The following is an 18,982-nucleotide window of genomic DNA, read 5'->3' as shown; positions in this document are numbered from 1 at the left end:
CCTACCAAGTATTCCATAACTGGCCGAAAGACTGAAAATACCGCTCTGGGAAGATGAGATTCATCCTGAGCTACCAAATCAACCTCTAGAGAGGAATTATTAGGGAAAGTAGCATAAATATATAGAATTTTCTTTTGGAAGAAACACACCAGGTTATTGCTGTGTTCCTGGGAGGCTTCAGTTTTATCAACAGGAGGTGGGTCCTGAATCATCTCTTTAAAAATTAGAAAAATATATTTTGGGGAATTAGAGGACTGTTCTATTTTGGAAACATAAAAAGCCGCTTGTGCCTGATTTAATTTCCGCATAGAAGGATCTATTCACTTTCCTATCTGTGAGTGTGGAGGCATCATCTTAGATCTTCCTCCACCTTCTTTCAAGTTGCTTACACTTCTTTTTTAACTGCAGCAGCTGGGGAGTGAACCATAATGATTTCTTACTTTGAGTGCTTCTGCAAACAGTCTTCATAGGAAGTATAGTTTCAAGGGAGGTGGAAAGTCACTTGTTGAACTAGTCTGCTGAGCAAGGCCCAAGGATGGAAGGACTAGTGTGAGTGTTTTCTAGGGTGGCCGTCCATTCACTGCGGCTCAGTTTTGACCACTGATGATAGGTCTGCTTGTATGGCTGTTGCTGTATAGAGGGAGAAGAGTTGGGAAGCGTAAGCGTGATTAAGAAATGATCAGACCAGACAAGAGGAAGAAGTGCCTGAGCTGATAGGTTCGAACTGTTGCTAGATACCAGATCTAATGTATGGCCTTTAATATGAGTGGGGCCATTTACCATCTGAATGAGGTCTAGTGCCACTAGATCCGTGAGTAAGGAGTTAGGGGATAAATTACTTGCCCCATCCACATGAATATTAAAGTCATCAAGGATGGTGAAGCTGGAGCTCCTGCAGGATAGATCTGCTACTATATCTGGTAGAGTCTGTAGGAACTCCCCATGGGGAGTATCAGTACTCCAGAGAGAGTAAGAGTAGCACTTACTGCTAAAGAAAAGGACATACTTTTGCAGTCAGGTATAGACATAAAGTGAGTAAGGCAGTCGATCCTGAGGCAGGAGGCTACATCAGGACAGGATGCCCAGCATAACCAGGTTTCTGTTAAAAACAGAGCTTCTGGGGAATAGTCACTCAACAGTGAGTGAATATGTAATTTGTGAGTAGTTGAGGACGGGCAAAGGAACTTGCCAGCTAGTTCCTTGTATTTCCCCTGAGGCGGCGGGAGGTTAGGCTAAGGAGACTATTGGCAGGTGGTTCAAGCCTTGATAGAGTGCTCAAAGTTTAAAAGATGCTGACAAGTGTTCATAGTGTAGTTCCTGCATGACAGAAATTGGTGTGCTGAGTAGACTAGTTTCTTTGAGCCTAAGTGGGTAGCATTTCTGGCCTTTGGTCCTGCCCTGGAGCCAATGGACGCAGACGGGCTTGCCTTTGAAGTGCCTTCGGTGCACCAGCGTCGTGCCCAGTACGCGTCCACCGCATGGGGTCCCTTATATTAGGCCGGGAAGGCAGCTCGTTCCACAACTAGACCACCTCTCAAAATGGCGGATCTAATCGGGACTAAAATAAAGAGTAAAAATGGCTATTATGAAGATCAGCTAAGGGGACTGGCAGGTTCCGAGAGGAGCCGACCACCAGGTGAGCTGGAGGCCAAGAGAGCTCTAAGCGCAATAACGATATAACAATAGTGCAAGCGGCTCGCAGAATGAGAGGAAGGCAAAAACAGTGATGGGTTGTAGCTAAGCCTAAAGGATGCCACTGAACATGGGCGTCAAATAGGAAACACTGAGCAAGTACCAAGTAAAAGTATATAAACGTGTTAAAACATATTAAAAAAACAGCATGACCTAACATAAAAGGCAAAATTAAAAATGAGTGAGGAGCAAATTACCTCAGTTTATAAGATCGCTGCATGTCCGCCACATGGAGCCCCTTATAATGGGCCGGGGAGGCAGCTGGTTCCACGACTATACCACCTCTCAAAATGGCAGATCTAATCAGGACCAAAATAAAGAGGAAAAATGGCGGTTTCAAAAATCACTTAAGGGGACTGACAGGGTCTGAGAGGAGTAGACCACCAGGTGAGCGGGAGGTCAAGAGAACGCTAAGCACAATAATCATAGTGAAAGCAGTACGCAGCACAGGAGGAAGGCAAACACAGTGATGGGTTCTAGCTAAGCCTACCGTATGCCACTGAACATGGGCATCGGGTAGGAAACATTGAACAAGTAACAAGTAAGAAGTAAAAAGTATTTAAACGTATTAAAGCATTAAAAAAACAGCATGAGGTACCATAAAAGGCACAATAAAAAATGAGTGAGGAGCAAACTACCTCAGTTTATAGGATCTCTGCATGTCCGCCGCATGGAGCCCCTTATAAAGGGCCAGGGAGGCAGCTGGTTCCACGACTAGACCACCTCTCAAAATGTCAGTTCTAATCGGGACCAAACTAAAGAGGAAAAATGGAAGTTACGAAGATCAGCTTAGGGGACTGGCAGGGTCCTAGAGAAGCTGACCACCAGGTGAGTGGGAGGCCAAGAGAACGCTAAGCACAATAACGATAGTGAAAGCAGTACACAGCACAGGAGGAAGGCAAACACAGTGATGAGTTCTAGCTAAGCCTACCGGATGCCACTGAACATGGGCATCAGGTAGGAAACACTGAACAAGCAAAAAAGTATTTAAGCGTATTAAAGCATTAAAAACACAGCATGAGATAACATAAAACGCACAATTAAAAATGAGTGAGGAGCAAATCACCTCTGTTTATAGGATCTCCGCATGTCCGCCGCATGGAGCCCCTTATAAAGGGCCGGGGAGGCAGCTGGTTCCACAACTAGACCACCTCTCAAAATGTCAGATCTAATTGGGACCAAACTAAAGAGGAAAAATGGAAGTTACGAAGATCAGCTTAGGGGACTGACAGGGCCCGAGAGAAGCTGACCACCAGGTGAGTGGGAGGCCAAGAGAACGCTAAGTGCAACAACAATAGTGAAAGCAGTTCACAGCATGAGAGAAAGGCAAAAAAATGATAGGTTTTAGCTAAGCCTACCGGATGCCACTGAACACGGGCATCGGGTAGGAAACACTGAGCAAGTAACAAGTAAAAAGTATACAAACGTATTAAAACATATTTTAAAAAACAGCATGAGCTAACTTAAAAGGCACAATTAAAAATGAGTGAGGAGCAAATTACCTCCATTTATAGGATCGCTGCTGAAAACATCGTAATATTAGTTCATACCCAATTGGCATGTTTGATCTACTTGCAAGTCCCTAGTAAAGTGCAGTACCTGTGCCCAGGACCTTTAGATTAAATGCTACTAGCAGGCCTGCCGCACTGGTTGTGCCAATCACATAAGTAGCCCCTTAACCATGTCTCAGGCCTGCCATTGCAAGGCCTTTGTAAGCAGTTTCAATGCCACTTTGACTTGGCATGTAAAAGTACTTGCCAAGCCTTAATGTCTCCTTTTTCTGCATATAAGTCACACTAGGTGACTAGCTGAGGGCAGGGTGCTGTGTAAGTAAAAGGCAGGACATATACCTGTGTGTTTTATGTGTCCTGGTAGTGGAACACTCTTAAATTCGTTTTCCACTGCTGTGAGGCCTGCTTCTTTTTTTATAGGCTATCATTAGGGATACCCTCATGTACTGTTTGAGTGGTAGATTCTGATCAGAAAGGGGTAAAATAGTAATAGAAAATCCTGCTTTTTGATGACGTTGGAATTTATATTACTATTTTAGAAATGCCACTTTTAGAAAGTGAGCATTACTCTGCACCTAAAATCCATCTGTGCCTAACAGCCTGACTCCAACCCATGTCTGGGGTGGGCTGGTTGACAGCTCCCTTGTGCATTTTACCCAGACACCATATACACAGGATACTCAGTCACACCTCCACTAATCTGCATACGGATTGGGTCTTCCTGGGCTGGAAAGGTGGAGGTGCCTGACACTTATATTCCAAAGGCTAGCGGCCTGCCCTTGCACAATGGACTGCCAAACCCCCTACTGGGACCCTGGCAGACAGACCTGTACTGAAAGGGGACCTTGTGCACTTCAAATCCACTCTTTGAAGTCTCCTCCACTTCAAAGGCATTTTTGGGTATATAAACTGGGTAACTGACCCCATAAAATGAGACACTTAATGGGCCAGACACTGAACCAGATCCTGCAACCTGCCAAGAGGTGCTGCCTGGCTGCCCAAAGGACTCACCTGGACTGCTGTGCTGTGAAGGACTGCTGCCTTGCTGTTACCCTGCTGCCTTGCTGGCCTCTGTGAAGTGCTCTCCAAGGGCTTGGATTGAGCTTGCCTCCTGTTCCTGAAGTCTCAGGGCCAAAATGATTTCTACTTTTCAACAAAATTCCTTGTGTGGTAAAAATCGACGCATAGCCTGCCAGAATCGATGCACAGCCTGCCCAGCCGTGATAGAATTGTCGCATAGCAGAACCGGAATGATGAAGCCAGGCTCCCCGAGTGGAGAATGATGCCACGCCTGCATTGCGACCAGAACTTTGATGTACAGCCATATCAGATTGACGCACAGCCGAGCCGGAATGATGCAGCCGACTTCCTGAGTGAAGAATAAATGCAGCGCCTGCTGTACGACAGAAACTCCAACGCATCGCCCCCCACCAGATCAATACAGTGCCTGTGATTTCATCCCGCACACCCAGGATTTCCACGCATCATCCCTCGGTGTCAAAAGAATCCTGCATCGCAGTGAGGATCCAAGACTGCACGCTGAAAATCCCTTGCAGCATGGGAAGAAATGAAGCATCGTCTGTGCCGCGTTGGGAAATCCGACGCACACCTTCCTTTTTCCACGCATCTCATCCTCTGCAGTCTCCGTGTCTGTAATTTTGAAGCAAACTAGGTACTTGTGCACACAAGAGGCAATTTCTGATTTTTATAGACTTAAGGTTCTTCTTAACATTGTAAAAGTGATATTTCAACTTGTGCTTTTTGAATCTTTATAACTTTGACCTTTATTTAATCAAATAAATATCTTGTATTTTTCTAAACCTGTGTAGTGTATTGTTGTGGTGTTTTCACTGTGTTTTGGCATGATTTATTGCACAAATACTTTAGACATTGCTTTCTAAGTTAAGCCTGACTGCTCAGTGCCAAGCTACCAGAGCGTGGGCACAGGATAATTTGGATTGTGTGTAATTTACCCTGGCTAGGATTGTGGTCCCTACTAGGACAAGGGTGTATACCTCTGCCAAATGGAGACCCAATTTCTAACACTATTCACCTTCTGTTCCATTTAGTGCTATTTTTTAGTGCAAAATGCACCCTGATGTCCATTTTGGACAAGAGCGGGGATTTTTGCACTAAGAAATAATGCTCAATACAGAATTAATCTTCTTGCGTAATTCAACTATAATCTCACAGAATTCTGCATGAGTACACTTCAAGGATTTATGTAACTTACTCCCACTTGTAATGCAGACTCTTTTCATGCCAAATGATGATGTTTTGTAGTGTTCTGCCCACTATGATATAGTAGATTGAAGGGCAGAGGTTTTGTTGGGCCTTGATGGTGTCATCCTTCTTGCCAAACAAAGATGGGCTAGAAGAGTGATCTTGATGCTTAACTAGACGTTAAACCCTGATTAAGGTGAAGATGCTGCTTACACTTATCGTTATTGTCAATTAGACAAATACATAAGAAGCCATTCTAGTCATCAGAAGCACATGTACACCTTAAGAATGAAGATTTCACCTACTTTTGTTGAATGTCCCCACTGCAGAAATAACTTAGGCATTAAGGGCCAGATGTAGGAAGCCGTTTGCATGGTGCAAACTGCGAAAATCGCAGTTTGCGCCATGCAAACATCCTTCAGCGATGCACATTCACAATTTGCGAGTCGGTACCGACTCGCAAATTGTAAATGCGACTCGCAAATAGGAAGGTATGTTCCCTTCCTATTTGCGACTCACATCGCAATGCAGAATTAATTGTTGACCGCGAATGCGGTTGCAAAGCAATTCGTAGTTACCACCAGTGTCACACTGGTGGTAACTCACTCGCAAAAGGGAAGGGGTCCCAATGGTTTCGTTATTTTTTTTATTTTGCAACTCATTTTCCTTTAAGGAAAGCGGGCTGCAAAATAAAAAAATAAACTGCTTTATTTTAAAAGCAGTCACAGACATGGAGGTCTGCTGACTTCAGCAGGCCACCATCCCTGTGAGTACAGGGACTCGCTATGGGGTCCCAAAATGCGACCCACCTCATTAATATCTATGAGGTGGGTCTTTGCGACCCCATAGCGAGTCGCAGACGGTGTCTGAGACACCGTTCTGCATCCGATATTGCAACTCGGAAATTCGTATATCTGGCCCTAAGTTCTGACCAAGAAGAATAAGATTAAGTGGGGGGGGGGTGCATTACGCTAGTCATTCCTTCTGTTTTTCATTTAATGCCTATTGGTCCATCTAGAGCAGCACTGATGTTATTAGTACTGTGGTTGGTGGTAACGGATCAGAAGTAGCCACAGGAATCTGAATCTACTGCTTTTCAAATGACGTGGACAAGTCTGTGTAAGGTCAGTAGTCGCTGCATGGGGCTTATAAGGGATATTCTAACAAATTCTCTAGTCCTCCTCCAGGATCAAGCACCATTCCAAACTTTATAACATGAAATGCAGTCATTCGGGAACCTTGTGTGAAGAAGACAATGGAATGCACTTTACTCAGTTTTAGATGACAAGTTAATCATCTACATCTGTTTACTGGCTGAAGATGACACTGGACAATTTAGAACCATAAGGGACTCTGCAAGTGATAGGGATCTTTTAGGACGTGAAGATACCCATGTGAACAAGCTTGTGTTGTTTGGAAATGTTGGAAGAGAACCCGTGAAGCATATTGTCAGTGAATCCATTTCAAGACTTTTGGTTTCATACAAGGGTGCCGTAGCCAACTGTGTCAAAGGCAGGTGAGAGGTTTAGCTATTACATGGTGCAGAGCTCATCTTTATCTGCAGCCAGGAGAGCACTGTTTATTATGTGTACCACCTCTTATGCAGTTAGAGAGAGGGATTTCAGTGAAGTCTTCGTACTTTATATTAATACCTAATATTTGTAATCCATAAAAAATGTTAGCTTCAAAGTGCACCAAACAGTAACATATACAGCAATATTGTAGGAAAGTGCCCTATTTGGATGGCCACCCCCCATGTTTTGCTCTAGTTGCAATTGGCTATGACTCTGAAAGTGCACTGGAATCTACAAACAGGCCCCAGTGCTGTCTTACTAAATAGGTAACTGGGAATGTGTATCCCCAATGGCAAGCACTTTTACCACATTATAAGTCCCTACTGTATTGTACCAGTGGTACCCAGGGCATGGGCAGCACAGGTTGTGCCACCGTGCATGACCCACGCAAACTACTGACTGCAGGTCTGCCATTGCAGACTGGGGAATTTGTGCAAACTTCTTGAACTCAACTGTAGGGATGGGCGGTGAACTCCGCTCCGGTCGCGGAGTTTGCAGAGTTTTTCCAATTCTGCGCTCCACATAGAGTGCAGAGTTCTGAAAAACCCTGAGGAACAGAGCAGAGCAGAGTTTGTTCCTATTTTGCGCTCGCCATTGTTAAGTTGGCAAGCATGATCGAGGAAAATCACCACCTCCCAGTAAGATTTCTTAATGCGGGCGATCGTGGATGGTCACTACCACCTGCAATGAGAAATCTTCCATTTGTATTGAGGAAGTTACTGCTCGAGTAGAAAATCTATTTGATGGCCAAAAAAGAAGCTATGCCCTCTTGTGCAATGCCTGGTACCATTCACACTGTTTTTTCAGCACAGGATAAACACTCAGCATAAAAATTCAACACAAACAGCAAGACCTAACGCACTCTGCTGCTTGTGGAACTCTGTGTAGTGCGGCAGAGTTTTTTTGTCACTGCAAACTCTGCCAGGTCTACTCAACTGTGACCCACACCATCTGTGTCACAATCACATCACTGCCATTAATATATGTAGTCATTCCTGAGATAGGCCTCCAGAGGCCAGGAGGCAGGGTGCATGATATTAAAGGTGTGGACATAAAGGTCCATGCTTATATGTCCCTATAGTAGCCTTTTCCATTAAAGGCTACTATAATTGAGCGAGGGGCCATAGAATTACATGGACTGGCACCCGGGCAAACCTGAAGTCGCCAGTTCCATTATGGTACCGCCAAAATGGGTTGTTTGGTATCAAACAACATGCCCTCTCACCCCTGACATGATTCTGGTGTCCAGGGTGAGGCGGCATGGACCCTGAAAGCAACCTTAGATGTTGATTATTGAGGTAGCACACTTTTCCTGTGCGCTGGCTGCCAGCATGCAGCTGCTTCCACCAAGACAAGATTCTGACTACCTGGGCAGAGGTTTGAACACTCCCAGAAGTGAGGACAATGGCCTGGATAGGAAGGAGGTCACACCTCTCTTCCTCCCAGGAAGACTAGTGAAGTGGCACATCAAGGCAGTGAGCTTCAAGGGGCACACTGCCTCTGATATGCAGGCAGACTTTCTCCTAGTGGAGGACAAAGCTGTTCTCCTGCCCCCAGGCACATGTGTATTTAGGCAGGTAGTAAAATTAGTCAGGAGACGTACAGCCCCAGAGGCCTAGCCACACTTCTAGGGTGAGCAGCCTGGTCTGTACAGTCAAGTAAGACTTCTGCCAACTTGGAGAGAGGCAGAAAAGAGGGTTCTGGGTAGAAAAGGTGCCACAGCCAATCAGATGAGGTCATCTAAGGAGCAGATTAGCCACTGGGGCTAGCAGCCCATTGGGTACTTGCACCCACACCCCTAAAACCTCCAACTCTAGGATTTAAAGGGCTCCCCTGTCATCAGAACCACAGATTTGCAACAACTTGTGACAAAAGAAGACCTGCATCAATAACAACAGAGCCCTGCCATAACAAAAGGCGTGATACCTTGAATCTGCGACAACATCCTTAAAATGCTTGACTGCGGCTCACCCTGCACCAAGGGGTGCTTTCCCCAGCATGTGAGGAACCTTTTGAGAGCCAAACGCAAGAAGAGACTCCCTTGGGCTAGTGGCAATAGTACCACACCCACTGTAGGTAAAAAATACTCACCGGATCTGAAGACACACTGGCCATCAGGCCCACCCAGGGATTGTCCAAGGACAGGTGGCCCAGGTCATTTTGGGAAGTGTAATTCTGCTCTCTGCCAAGTTACAGTTGACTGCCATTTTTCACTGGACTTTTGGAAAGGGTGATAGGCTCTCTTTCATCTTACCACTGCCAATGCTTGTTGGTGGCCAGTCCGGTCATCACCATCTTTACTTGACGCTGTAAGTCGAGGCAACACTTCAACACCAACATCACTTGTGGCTCTGTTGTCATGTTTTTGCATCCTTTTCCTCCCCGCACCCTCTATGTAGTAAAACCAGCAACAACAGCTCCTCTTCAGCATAAAGGATAGCCAAGCACACCTCTGTACCTGAGACACCAAGACTAGCAGAGCTGTTCTGTTTGGTGGATCCTGGTCCAGGGACCCACACAAGCTTAACCACAGAGTGCTCTCATGTACTCGACCTGCATGTGACCCAGTATCACAAGTACCATTTTTCAGCACTCACGGCTCCCATTTCAGCACCAAGGACAGCTGGGACACCTCTGCACCTGGACCCCACGAGCGAGGTAACATTAGTATGACTGTTACAGCTTGGTCTTAAGACCTGCACAACATTCACCACAAGTGGTTTCCCCTGCGCTCACCCTTCAAGTGACTGAGGGCCTTATTTATACTTTTTGGTTCAAAACTGCACTAATGCATTTTTGCACCAAAAGGTTTTGCACCGGCTTGCACCATTTTTTAGCACCAACTGGGCACCATATTTATGGAATGGTGCAAGCCAGTGCAAAGGGTAGGCTAGCGTAAAAAAAATGACGTTAGGCAGGTTAGAGTCAAAATAAATGACTCTAACCAGATTAGCGTCATTTTTTGACGCAAAGGGGCATATTTATACTCTGTTTGCACTGAATTAGTGTCATTTTCTTCACTCTAATTCGGTGCAAAACTAACTCCATATTTATACTTTGGTGCTAGACCCGTCTAGCGCAAAATTAATGGAGTTAAAGTCATTTTTTGGAAGTGAAAACCTACCTTGTCTTAATGAGATGCAAGGTAGGCGTTCCTGTGCAAAAAAATACTCTATGCAAATAGCACCAGGCCCCTTGTCTCTACTGCCTACTGTTGCAGGCCCCTTGCCCCTCCGTCCAGCAGCTGGGACTGCCCCCGTTGCTGTTCCAGCCTGTAGCTGGTGCTGCCTCCTTGCCCCTCTGTCCTGCAGCTGGGGCTGGAAGAGGGGTAGAGAAGAGGTCAATGGAGGAGAGGAAAACCTTCTTAGGGACATTGGGGCAGGAAGAGGGAGATGGTTTGGGAGCAGAGGAAGAGGGAGTGGTGGTAGGAGGTTTCTGTCTGCTGTGTTTGGGTGCAGGTGCACGTGCTGGATGCTGTTGTGAGGTGGATGGCTGTTGGGTGTATGAGTGCTTGCGTTTGTGTACTTTGGGAGAAGGGGGTACAGTGGGAGAGGACACAGGGGACGTGTGCATGGATGTGAGGGTTGTGACTGCCAGTGAGGGGTGTGTACTGATAGGTGTGCTAGTGATGGTGGTAGTGAGTGAGGATGTAGTGCATGCAAGTGTGAGTGGAGATGCAACTGGGAGGGAGGTGGACGATGAGGAGGAGGGGGCCACAGTGGAGGCAGCAGATGTTGGTATGGCTGCTTCTGGGTGGTGTCTGTATGAGTGCCTGTGGGATGAAGTGTGGTGCTTGTGTTTGCCATGTCCACTCTTGTGTGTTGTCCTGGGTGCATGCTCGTCTGACTGTGTGCTTGGGATAGGTTGGGGTTGAGGAGAATGGGATTGGGTGGAGGAAGTTGGAAGGGGGAGGCTGGAAACAGGGATAATGTCTGCCATCAGAGAGGAGGCCAGAGCCTGGATTGATCTATGTTGGGCTGCCAAGCCAGTGTGAATGCCCTCCAGGAATGCATTTGTCTGTTGCATTTGTCCTGCCAGCCCCCGGGATGGCATTCACAATGGCTGACTGCCCAATAACCTCCTCACTCAGGGCAGCAGGGCTAACTGGGGCAGGGCCTGAGGTTCCTGGGGCGAAGGAGATGCCCACCATCCTGGGTGAGCGGGCACAAGAAACTCGCTGAGGGGGTGCTGGGAGGAAATTCTGGTACAGGGTGTGGTGGCTGTACCTGTAGCTGGGGTGGTCACAGAAGTGTCCACGACCACCAGGTAGCTCCCAACAGAAGAGTCCGAACTGTTCCCTCCTGTCTCCACTGTGGTGCTCCCTTCACCCTCCATCCCACTGGTGCCCTCACCGTTGGTGGATCGGCCTCCTGGGTCCCATGGGCTGCAGCTCCCTCCGTCGTCGGTGCCTCTGTTCCTCCACCAGATGATGCTAATGCACATAAGGACAGGGTGACAAAACAAAAAGGTGGGGAGACAAAGGATACACTTGGTCAATGGCACCAACAAACCCACTGCTGGCGTACACAACACACTCTCAGACAGGGAATAGCCCTATGCACTAGGCAATGCTCTACCAGTCACAATGCTAGTCACCAGCCATGGATAGGGACACCTAACGCCAATTGCAGCATACCTGAGACCCACAGATCCCTGCCCAGTAGTAGATGCCTACTTGCCTGGTTGGAGTACTTTCACATCAGAAGCCTGCCCAACATGGGACCTACCTTGCAATGCCAGGCCTGGGAAAGGGGCACCCACAGAGCCCACACCTCCCACCCAGATACCACTCTACTAGGCACAAGTTGTGTATTAGGGCACTGTACTCACCCCCTTGTGACTGCTGTGATGCCCCAAGCGCCCATCTAGCTCTGGATAGGCCACCACCAGTGTGTGGGCCACCACAGGGGTCAACGGGCATCCCTTCCTTGTTGGGAGGCCACCCCCAGCTAGGCCTCCGCCGTCTTCCGTGCCCAGCGTCTCAAGACCTCCCACCGTTTCCGAAAGTGGGTGCTCCGCCTGCCATAGACCCCCAGGGTCCGCACATCCTTGGCGATGGCACTCAATATTCCATTCTTTTGATGGGCGCTGACCTGCAGGGAAATAGACACAGGGAAATGTATTAGTCCGACCCTTACAATCATGGCCCATTAACACAGACATGGCCCACCATACATGCTGCATGCGGCACAGGGCCTATCCACGATCCACCCCCTACATGAGGCCTTCACACACAGCACTCTGTGCATTTATGCCCCATGCATCGTACTCACGGTATACTCACCTGTTGGCCTGGAGGCCCATACAGCAGTTGGTACTGGGGTAGGACCCCATTCACCAGTCGCTCCAACTCCGCCAAGGTGAAGGCAGGGACCCTTTCCCCAGTCACACGAGCCATGGTCAGTTCCAGACACAGGTCATAGCAGCACATGCAGTGTAGGTCCTCTCCTGTTGAAGGTCAGGTAGCAAGTGAGGAATCAGATAGAAAATGGTGGTGACTTTCGCGGCGGTGCATACCGTTCCCACCGGCTTTCATCACAATTGGCCCCTGTACCTCATAGGGCCCAATGTTAACCAATGAGGAGTTGCACTGCGGTTCTAGACCGCCTCCAGCAACGGTGCACAACGTCAGCAGAATTACCTCATTTCCACCTGTCCCTCCAGGACAGGCGAACATCATTTCAGGGGGGGTGCAGACCATGGATCCTAACTGCATCATTTGGACATCTACAACTAAATATTGTTACAATCACAACATGCATTGAACTGTAGTGGTTGGAATGTTGAGATAATGACCAGCTGCTCACTATTTTACCCTATAGTTTGCAACCGCTACGGATGAATAGGAGATGGAGACATCCCCCCGTGTACAGACCCCTGGTGGACTTGGCAACCTATAGGCTTGACTTGGCCACAATAACGGAGCTGTGTGTCCAATTGGAGCCTGACCTAATCTCTGCTATCCGTCACCCCACCGGGATCCCCCCTCTTGTGCAAGTGCTATCAGTGCTCCATTTCCTGGCAACTGGCTCCTTTCAAGTGACAGTGGGCTTGGCAGCAGGAATGTCTCAGCTAATGCTCTAAATAGTGCTGAGTAGAATGTTGTCTGCCCTGATTGAACACATGTGCAGATACATCATTTTCCCCCAGGTGGAGGATTTGGCCTTAGTGAAAGCTGATTTCTATGCAATGGGACATATCCCCAACATTATTGGGGCCATTGATGGAACTCATTTTGCATTTGTTCGCCCCCCCTGGTGAAATGAACAGGTGTTCAGAAATCAAAGGAGCTTTCACTCCACGAATGTGCAGATGGTTTGCACAGCAGACCAGTACATCTCCCATGACAATGCAAAATATCCTGGGTCTGTGCATGACATGAGGCCTATATCCTGAGGAATAAAAGCATCCCAATGTGATGGGTCAACTCAGGAGGCACAGGGTATGGCTAATAGGTGAGCCCTGGTTCCCACCCACTATATATTGGTGTATGGGTCTGGTGTGGGCCCTAAGGGTTAGTGTGTGGCTAACAGTTATTCCTCGATATTTGCATGTGACTCTGGTTACCCCAACCTCTCATGGCTACTGACCCCTGCGAGGAATGCCAGAACAAGGGCAGAGGAACGTTACAATGAGGCACATGGGCGAACAAGAAGAATTATAGAGAGGACCTTTGGCTTCCTTAAGGCCAGGTTTTATTGTCTCCATCTAACAGGTGCTACTCACCCAAGAAGGTCTGCCAGATCATCTTGGCATGCTGTATGTTGCACTACCTTGCCTTGCATGGCCAGGTGTCTTTTCTGCAGGAGGAGGAGGCTGGAGATGGCCGAGTGGCAGCAGCGGTCCCTGTGGACAGTGAAGATGAGGAGGCAGAGGATGAGGATGAGGACACCAGAAGTGCAATTATTCGTCAATACTTCCAATGACACACAGGTAAGGCAGTGTAACTTCAGATTTTATTGACAGTTTTGTGTTTGACATTGTCACTGGCAGGCTGTGATTTACAACTTCAATAGCCACTCACTGTACCCTTTGAGAACTCTGTTTACTACTAAATCATTTGACTTACTTTTTTTTCAATGGGTGTTTTCTAAATCGTAGAGGGGTAAGTGCATTGGGATGGGGTGATGATGGAGAAAAGTCCAGGATAGAGTCCAGTCTATTTGTATCACAGGTGCATTGTCCAAGGGGGCATAGGAAGGGGAGCAATGGCAGTTCAAGGTGGACAGGGTGACAGAGTGGGACACAAGGGTAACTATCAGGAGAATCTTATTTCCTGGCAGGGGTCTTAGCAATAGTCTCTGGCTTCTGCCTGGATTGCAGGGACCGTTTGCTGGGTGGTCCTCCTTCTACATGGGGAGGGGGCTGGTGGCCTGTTGTTCCTGTGGCAGGGCCTCCTGTCCACTAGCGGCTGTGGAGGTGGAGGACTGTTCGGTGGTTTGGCTAGTGTCAGAGGCCCGGTTTTGTGCCACTTCCTCCCTCATAGTGTTGGCCACGTCTGCCAGCACCCCTGCAATAGAGACCAGGTTGGTGTTGATGTACTTCGGGTCCTCCCTGATCCCGAGGTACTGTCCCTCCTGCAGCCGCATGTTCTCCTGCAACTTGTCTAGTATCTGGCACAGCATGTCCTGTAAATGTTTGTATGCTCCCAGGATCGCGGTGAGTGCCTCCTGGAGAGTCGGTTCCCTGGTCCTGTCCTCCCCCTGTCGCACAGCAGTCCTCCCAGCATCCCTGTGTTCCTGTGACTCTGTCCCCTGAACCGTGTGCCAACTGCCACTGACCCAAGGTCCCTGATCATCCTTTGTTTGTCGGGTGGCCTGGGGTCCCTGTAGTGGTGGACACACTGCTGATTGACGTGTTCTGGGGACAGAGGCATGGGCCCGCTGGAAGGGTGATGTGGTGGTGTTTCCTGAGGGGGGAGGCTCTGTGGTATTGTGAGACTGTGCCTGGGTAACCGACTGTCCGGTGATCCTTGCTGGGCCAGGTTGGTCATCCAGATTCAGGAGACCAGAGCTGCTGTCATCACTGTCGGCCTCTAATGTGGGGGGAGTGGATGTTGCTGGCACCTCTTCTCCGGTGACATTGGCTGGGGTACCTGTGGGCATGGGTGTGTTGCCTCTTTGGTTGTTATAGCCCTGCCTTGTGTGGGTTGTTATTTGGTGGGCTAGGTGATTCTTTCTAGCATGCATACAATGGTGATAGGTGTCCATTCAGGTTTGTGAGGGGTGTCCATGCATTAGTGTTGCATGCAGGGCTTGGTATTGGGATGAGTGGGTTGTGACGATGGGCTATGTGGGAGGTGGTGGAGTGATGGGAGTGAGGGTAGGGGTGGGGGTATGTGATGGCATGCAGGTAGGGGGGCCATCAGGATCCATGATTGCCAAGACTTGTTCCTCCCATTTTGTAGGTTGTGGGGGAGGAGGTGGGGGCCACCCCAGTCCTCTGTACTGCAAGCTGGTGTCTAGCTGCAATGGAACGTACCTTCCCCGTAGGTTGTTCCACCTCTCCCTGATGTCATCCCTTGTTCTGGGGTGCTGTCCCACAGCGTTGACCCTGTCCACGATTCTCCTCCATAGCTCCATCTTCCTAGCAATGGATATCTGCTGTCCGTGTGATCCTTATAGCTCATGCTCTACCCGGATGATCTCCTCTATCATGACCCTTAGCTTATCCTCTGAGAACCTGGGGTGTTGTTGTGGTGCCAGGAGTGTAGTGTGAGTGGTGTGGGTGAGGGTGTGTGCCGTGATGTCTTAGGGTGTGTGATGTAAGGTGCGTGGGTGGTATATAGGTGATGGTGGTATGTGGCTCTGGTTGTGTGGATTCTCTTGCTGTATCTCTCTCTGTTGGTAATTTTTTGTAGTCGTAAAAGGTTTTGGATAATGTGGGTGTGTGTTTTATAGTGATGTGGGTGTGTGGGTGTGGTGTGTGTATGGGTGTCAGGTGTGTGTATTTTTGTACAGTTTGAATGTGGTGTTGTTTTGTATGTGTGTGTATTTTGAGCATGGGGGTATGTAGCGCCAATGGTTTACCGCCATTAAATGTCCGCCGTGGTGATTTGTGGGTCATAATGTGATGGGCCTAATTCTGTTGGTGTAACGGTGTGGGTTTTGATACCTCCAATTTATCACTGACCTTTGGGCTGGCGGACTTTTGTGTGTGGCTTTATAGTGTCGGATTGGTATGTGTGTGTCATAATATGGTTGGTGGATATCCGCCACAGCGGCGTTATTTTTGGCGCCAGTCAGCATGGCGGTAAGTAGGATTTACCACCAATGTCATAATGAGGGCCTATGTATTTCAATGGAAAGGCAATGATTCATTTTAAATATCATTTTGTTCTTTTCATATGCATGAACATGCTACATTGATTTTCCATAGTTTCCAAGTTGCAGAGCGTTCTCTTTTCATAATCCATGAGCTCTCTTAGTCAGACATTAGTTATAGGTTATGAGTACACCTTGAGCTGAAATAGCAGGTGACACATTTGTGTGCTACTGACTGCAAAGAATATTTATTGAAGCAGCCAGATTCTGTAAAGGCTTTAGGCAGCACATTATATGTTCAACATTAAACATTGTGGAACAAGTTGTGAGTAATATCATAATGTCAATTTACTTTTAGTGCTATCGAGTGATCCAGGACCACCACATATTGGTTGTACCATTAATGTAATTTAGTACCAAAAGTGATCCAAGTTCCAGTGTATTTTTTTACAAGAGCAATGGATAGCTAACCTTTGTAACACAGGACTCCTCTACTTCTCTGTAGTTCATAACAGTAATTGCAGGTAATCTGAAAGAACTTTGGTTCACCCAACCATGACTGCGACAAAGCTCACAATCAGGAAGTGACAAAGGGTCAAGGTAACGCACTATTTAGGTACCTGAAGAGAGAATAACTAAAACAACGTATTGTAATTTTCCTTCTTACCACAATAGCAACTCTAGTGAAATTACCATGATGATTTGCTTTGTAATTGTACACTGCATTTTTTCTGTTATCTTTAGGATACTTTTGACGGGGATGTTGAATTCAAACATGCCAGATTTGTCTATCCAACAAGACCAAAAGTTAAAGTTCTGCAGGGACTTAACATTCAGGTTAAGAAAGGCCAAACTCTTGCCTTAGTCGGAAGCAGTGGATGTGGGAAGAGTACCACAATTCAACTCCTCGAGAGATTTTATGATCCCATTGGCGGACATGTGGTAAGTAAATGTTATAGGTATCTCTTTTTAATGATAGCCATTAAACCAATATAAACATGTATTTGATCCATTACTGTCAATCCATATGCACTTTGAGATAAGAAGGCAGCTTTACAATCTCCTATAGCTACCTATAGATGTTGTAGCTTGGTTACCCCCCTGTTTTTGACCCATTTGTCAGTGTGTTTGACTGTGTTTACTGGGATCCTGCTAACCAATACCCCAGTGATTGTGCTCTCTCCTTTAAATTTGGTTACTGGTAACATTTCATCACACAATTGGAATACTGGTTCCCCTATGTAAGCCCCTAGAATATGCTACTTAAGTACCAAGGGTATTCCCATGAAGTGAAGAAATCACTTCCCTGCTTCAGCTGGCACCCCTCTGCAGCAACAACTGGTGTCTTGGGGCCCTTCTCCTAAAGGTGTGTGTGGATCCAGTAACACAGGTAGTGGACTGAAGTGGTCCAGACCGTTGAGATGTTCAACTTTGTTGGACGGAAGAGCTTACCTCCCCAGGCAAGACAGTACCCCCATGCACCACATGTTTTGCAGTTGCCAAGGCTTGTTGGCATCCTTCCACAAAGTTATTCATGCACCGTGGAGCTCTGGCCTCCAGGACTCTATCCAGTGACGCACAGTTTCCTGCGTGGTTCTCGGCAGCGTGGGATCTGTTGTGTAGTGCTGCATGGGCCTCCTTTTGCGCCTTCTTTGTCCCTGTTCTGTGGGGCTCCTGTGCATGCTGCCTAATCTTCTGAGGGCTCTCTGAATTGGTGAGACCCCCCTCTGACTCTTTCTTCTGGGTAGAGTCCACCAGGTCCCTCCAGGTCCCGGGCAGTGCCATTTTGTGCTAATCACGAGCTTTGCGTGTGCCAAGGCTTGTTGGCGGTATCCAGTGATGCAAACCAGACTGCAATCATTCATCCGGTGTGGGACATCATATGCGGCAACCACAAACTTACATCCATCTTCTTGGATGCAGTACTGACTGTTCTTCTTCACTGGTGGTTGTTCTTTTGCACCTTCATCTGGGTTAGCAGGGGCTCATGTTCCCCCTGGACTCTTCAGTGCTTCTTGGAATTATCCCCCTTATTCCACAGTCTTCAGGTCCAGGAATCCATCATTGGTTTCTTGCAGTCTCTTCTGGTTCTTGCAATATATTCTTCCACGTGTTCTTGTGTGTTCTAGGAAAGTTACTGTGAATTACTCCTGCCTTCCTGGGCTCTGGGGTGGGTTCCATTACTTACCTATGGTGTTTTCTAATACTCCCAGTGCCCCTCTACACACTACACTTGCCTAGGTGGGAAACCTACTTTCGCTTTCCACTATTTTTGTATATGGTTTGTGTTCCCTGTAGGCCCATTTCTAACTATTGTTATTTTCACTATTTGCACTGTTTTGTAACTGTTTTTTACAGCTATTCCTGAATTCTAGTGTATATACTGTCTATATTACTTAACTCCTAAGGAAGTATAGTCTCTAAGGTATTTTTGGCATTTCTGTCACCAAAACAAAGTACCTTTAATTCTGAAACACTGAGTATTTTCTTTCATGTGTTTGAGTACTGTGTGACTACAGCAGTATTGCATGAGCTTTGCATGTCTCCTAGTTAGGCCTTAGCTGCTCATCCACACTATCCCTAGAGAGCCTGGCTTCTAGACAATGGCTACATTTCACTAATAAGGAATATCTGGACCTAGTATTAGGTGTAAGTACCTTTGGTACACACTACAAACCAGGCTAGCCTCCTACATGCTGTGCTTCTTGGACTTGGTCCC

The 18,982-nt window shown here is 47.4% G+C and overlaps 1 protein-coding gene across 1 annotated transcript in view; it reads left to right on the top strand.

Annotated features, from left to right (window-relative positions):
- LOC138262462 (ATP-dependent translocase ABCB1-like) overlaps positions 1–18,982 on the top strand; it is a 571,226-nt gene that overhangs the window by 491,299 nt on the left and 60,945 nt on the right. Inside the window, exon 22 of the mRNA XM_069212358.1 lies at positions 17,008–17,205. Within this exon, the coding sequence (XP_069068459.1) occupies positions 17,008–17,205 (198 nt within the window). The remainder of the gene's footprint in view (positions 1–17,007; positions 17,206–18,982) is intronic.

This window comes from Pleurodeles waltl, chromosome 10 (assembly GCF_031143425.1).
Source record: "Pleurodeles waltl isolate 20211129_DDA chromosome 10, aPleWal1.hap1.20221129, whole genome shotgun sequence".
In the NCBI taxonomy this organism is placed as follows: domain Eukaryota; kingdom Metazoa; phylum Chordata; class Amphibia; order Caudata; family Salamandridae; genus Pleurodeles; species Pleurodeles waltl.
The sequence above is the reverse complement of the archived record's forward strand: the minus strand, read 5'-3'. Positions and strand labels throughout refer to the sequence as shown.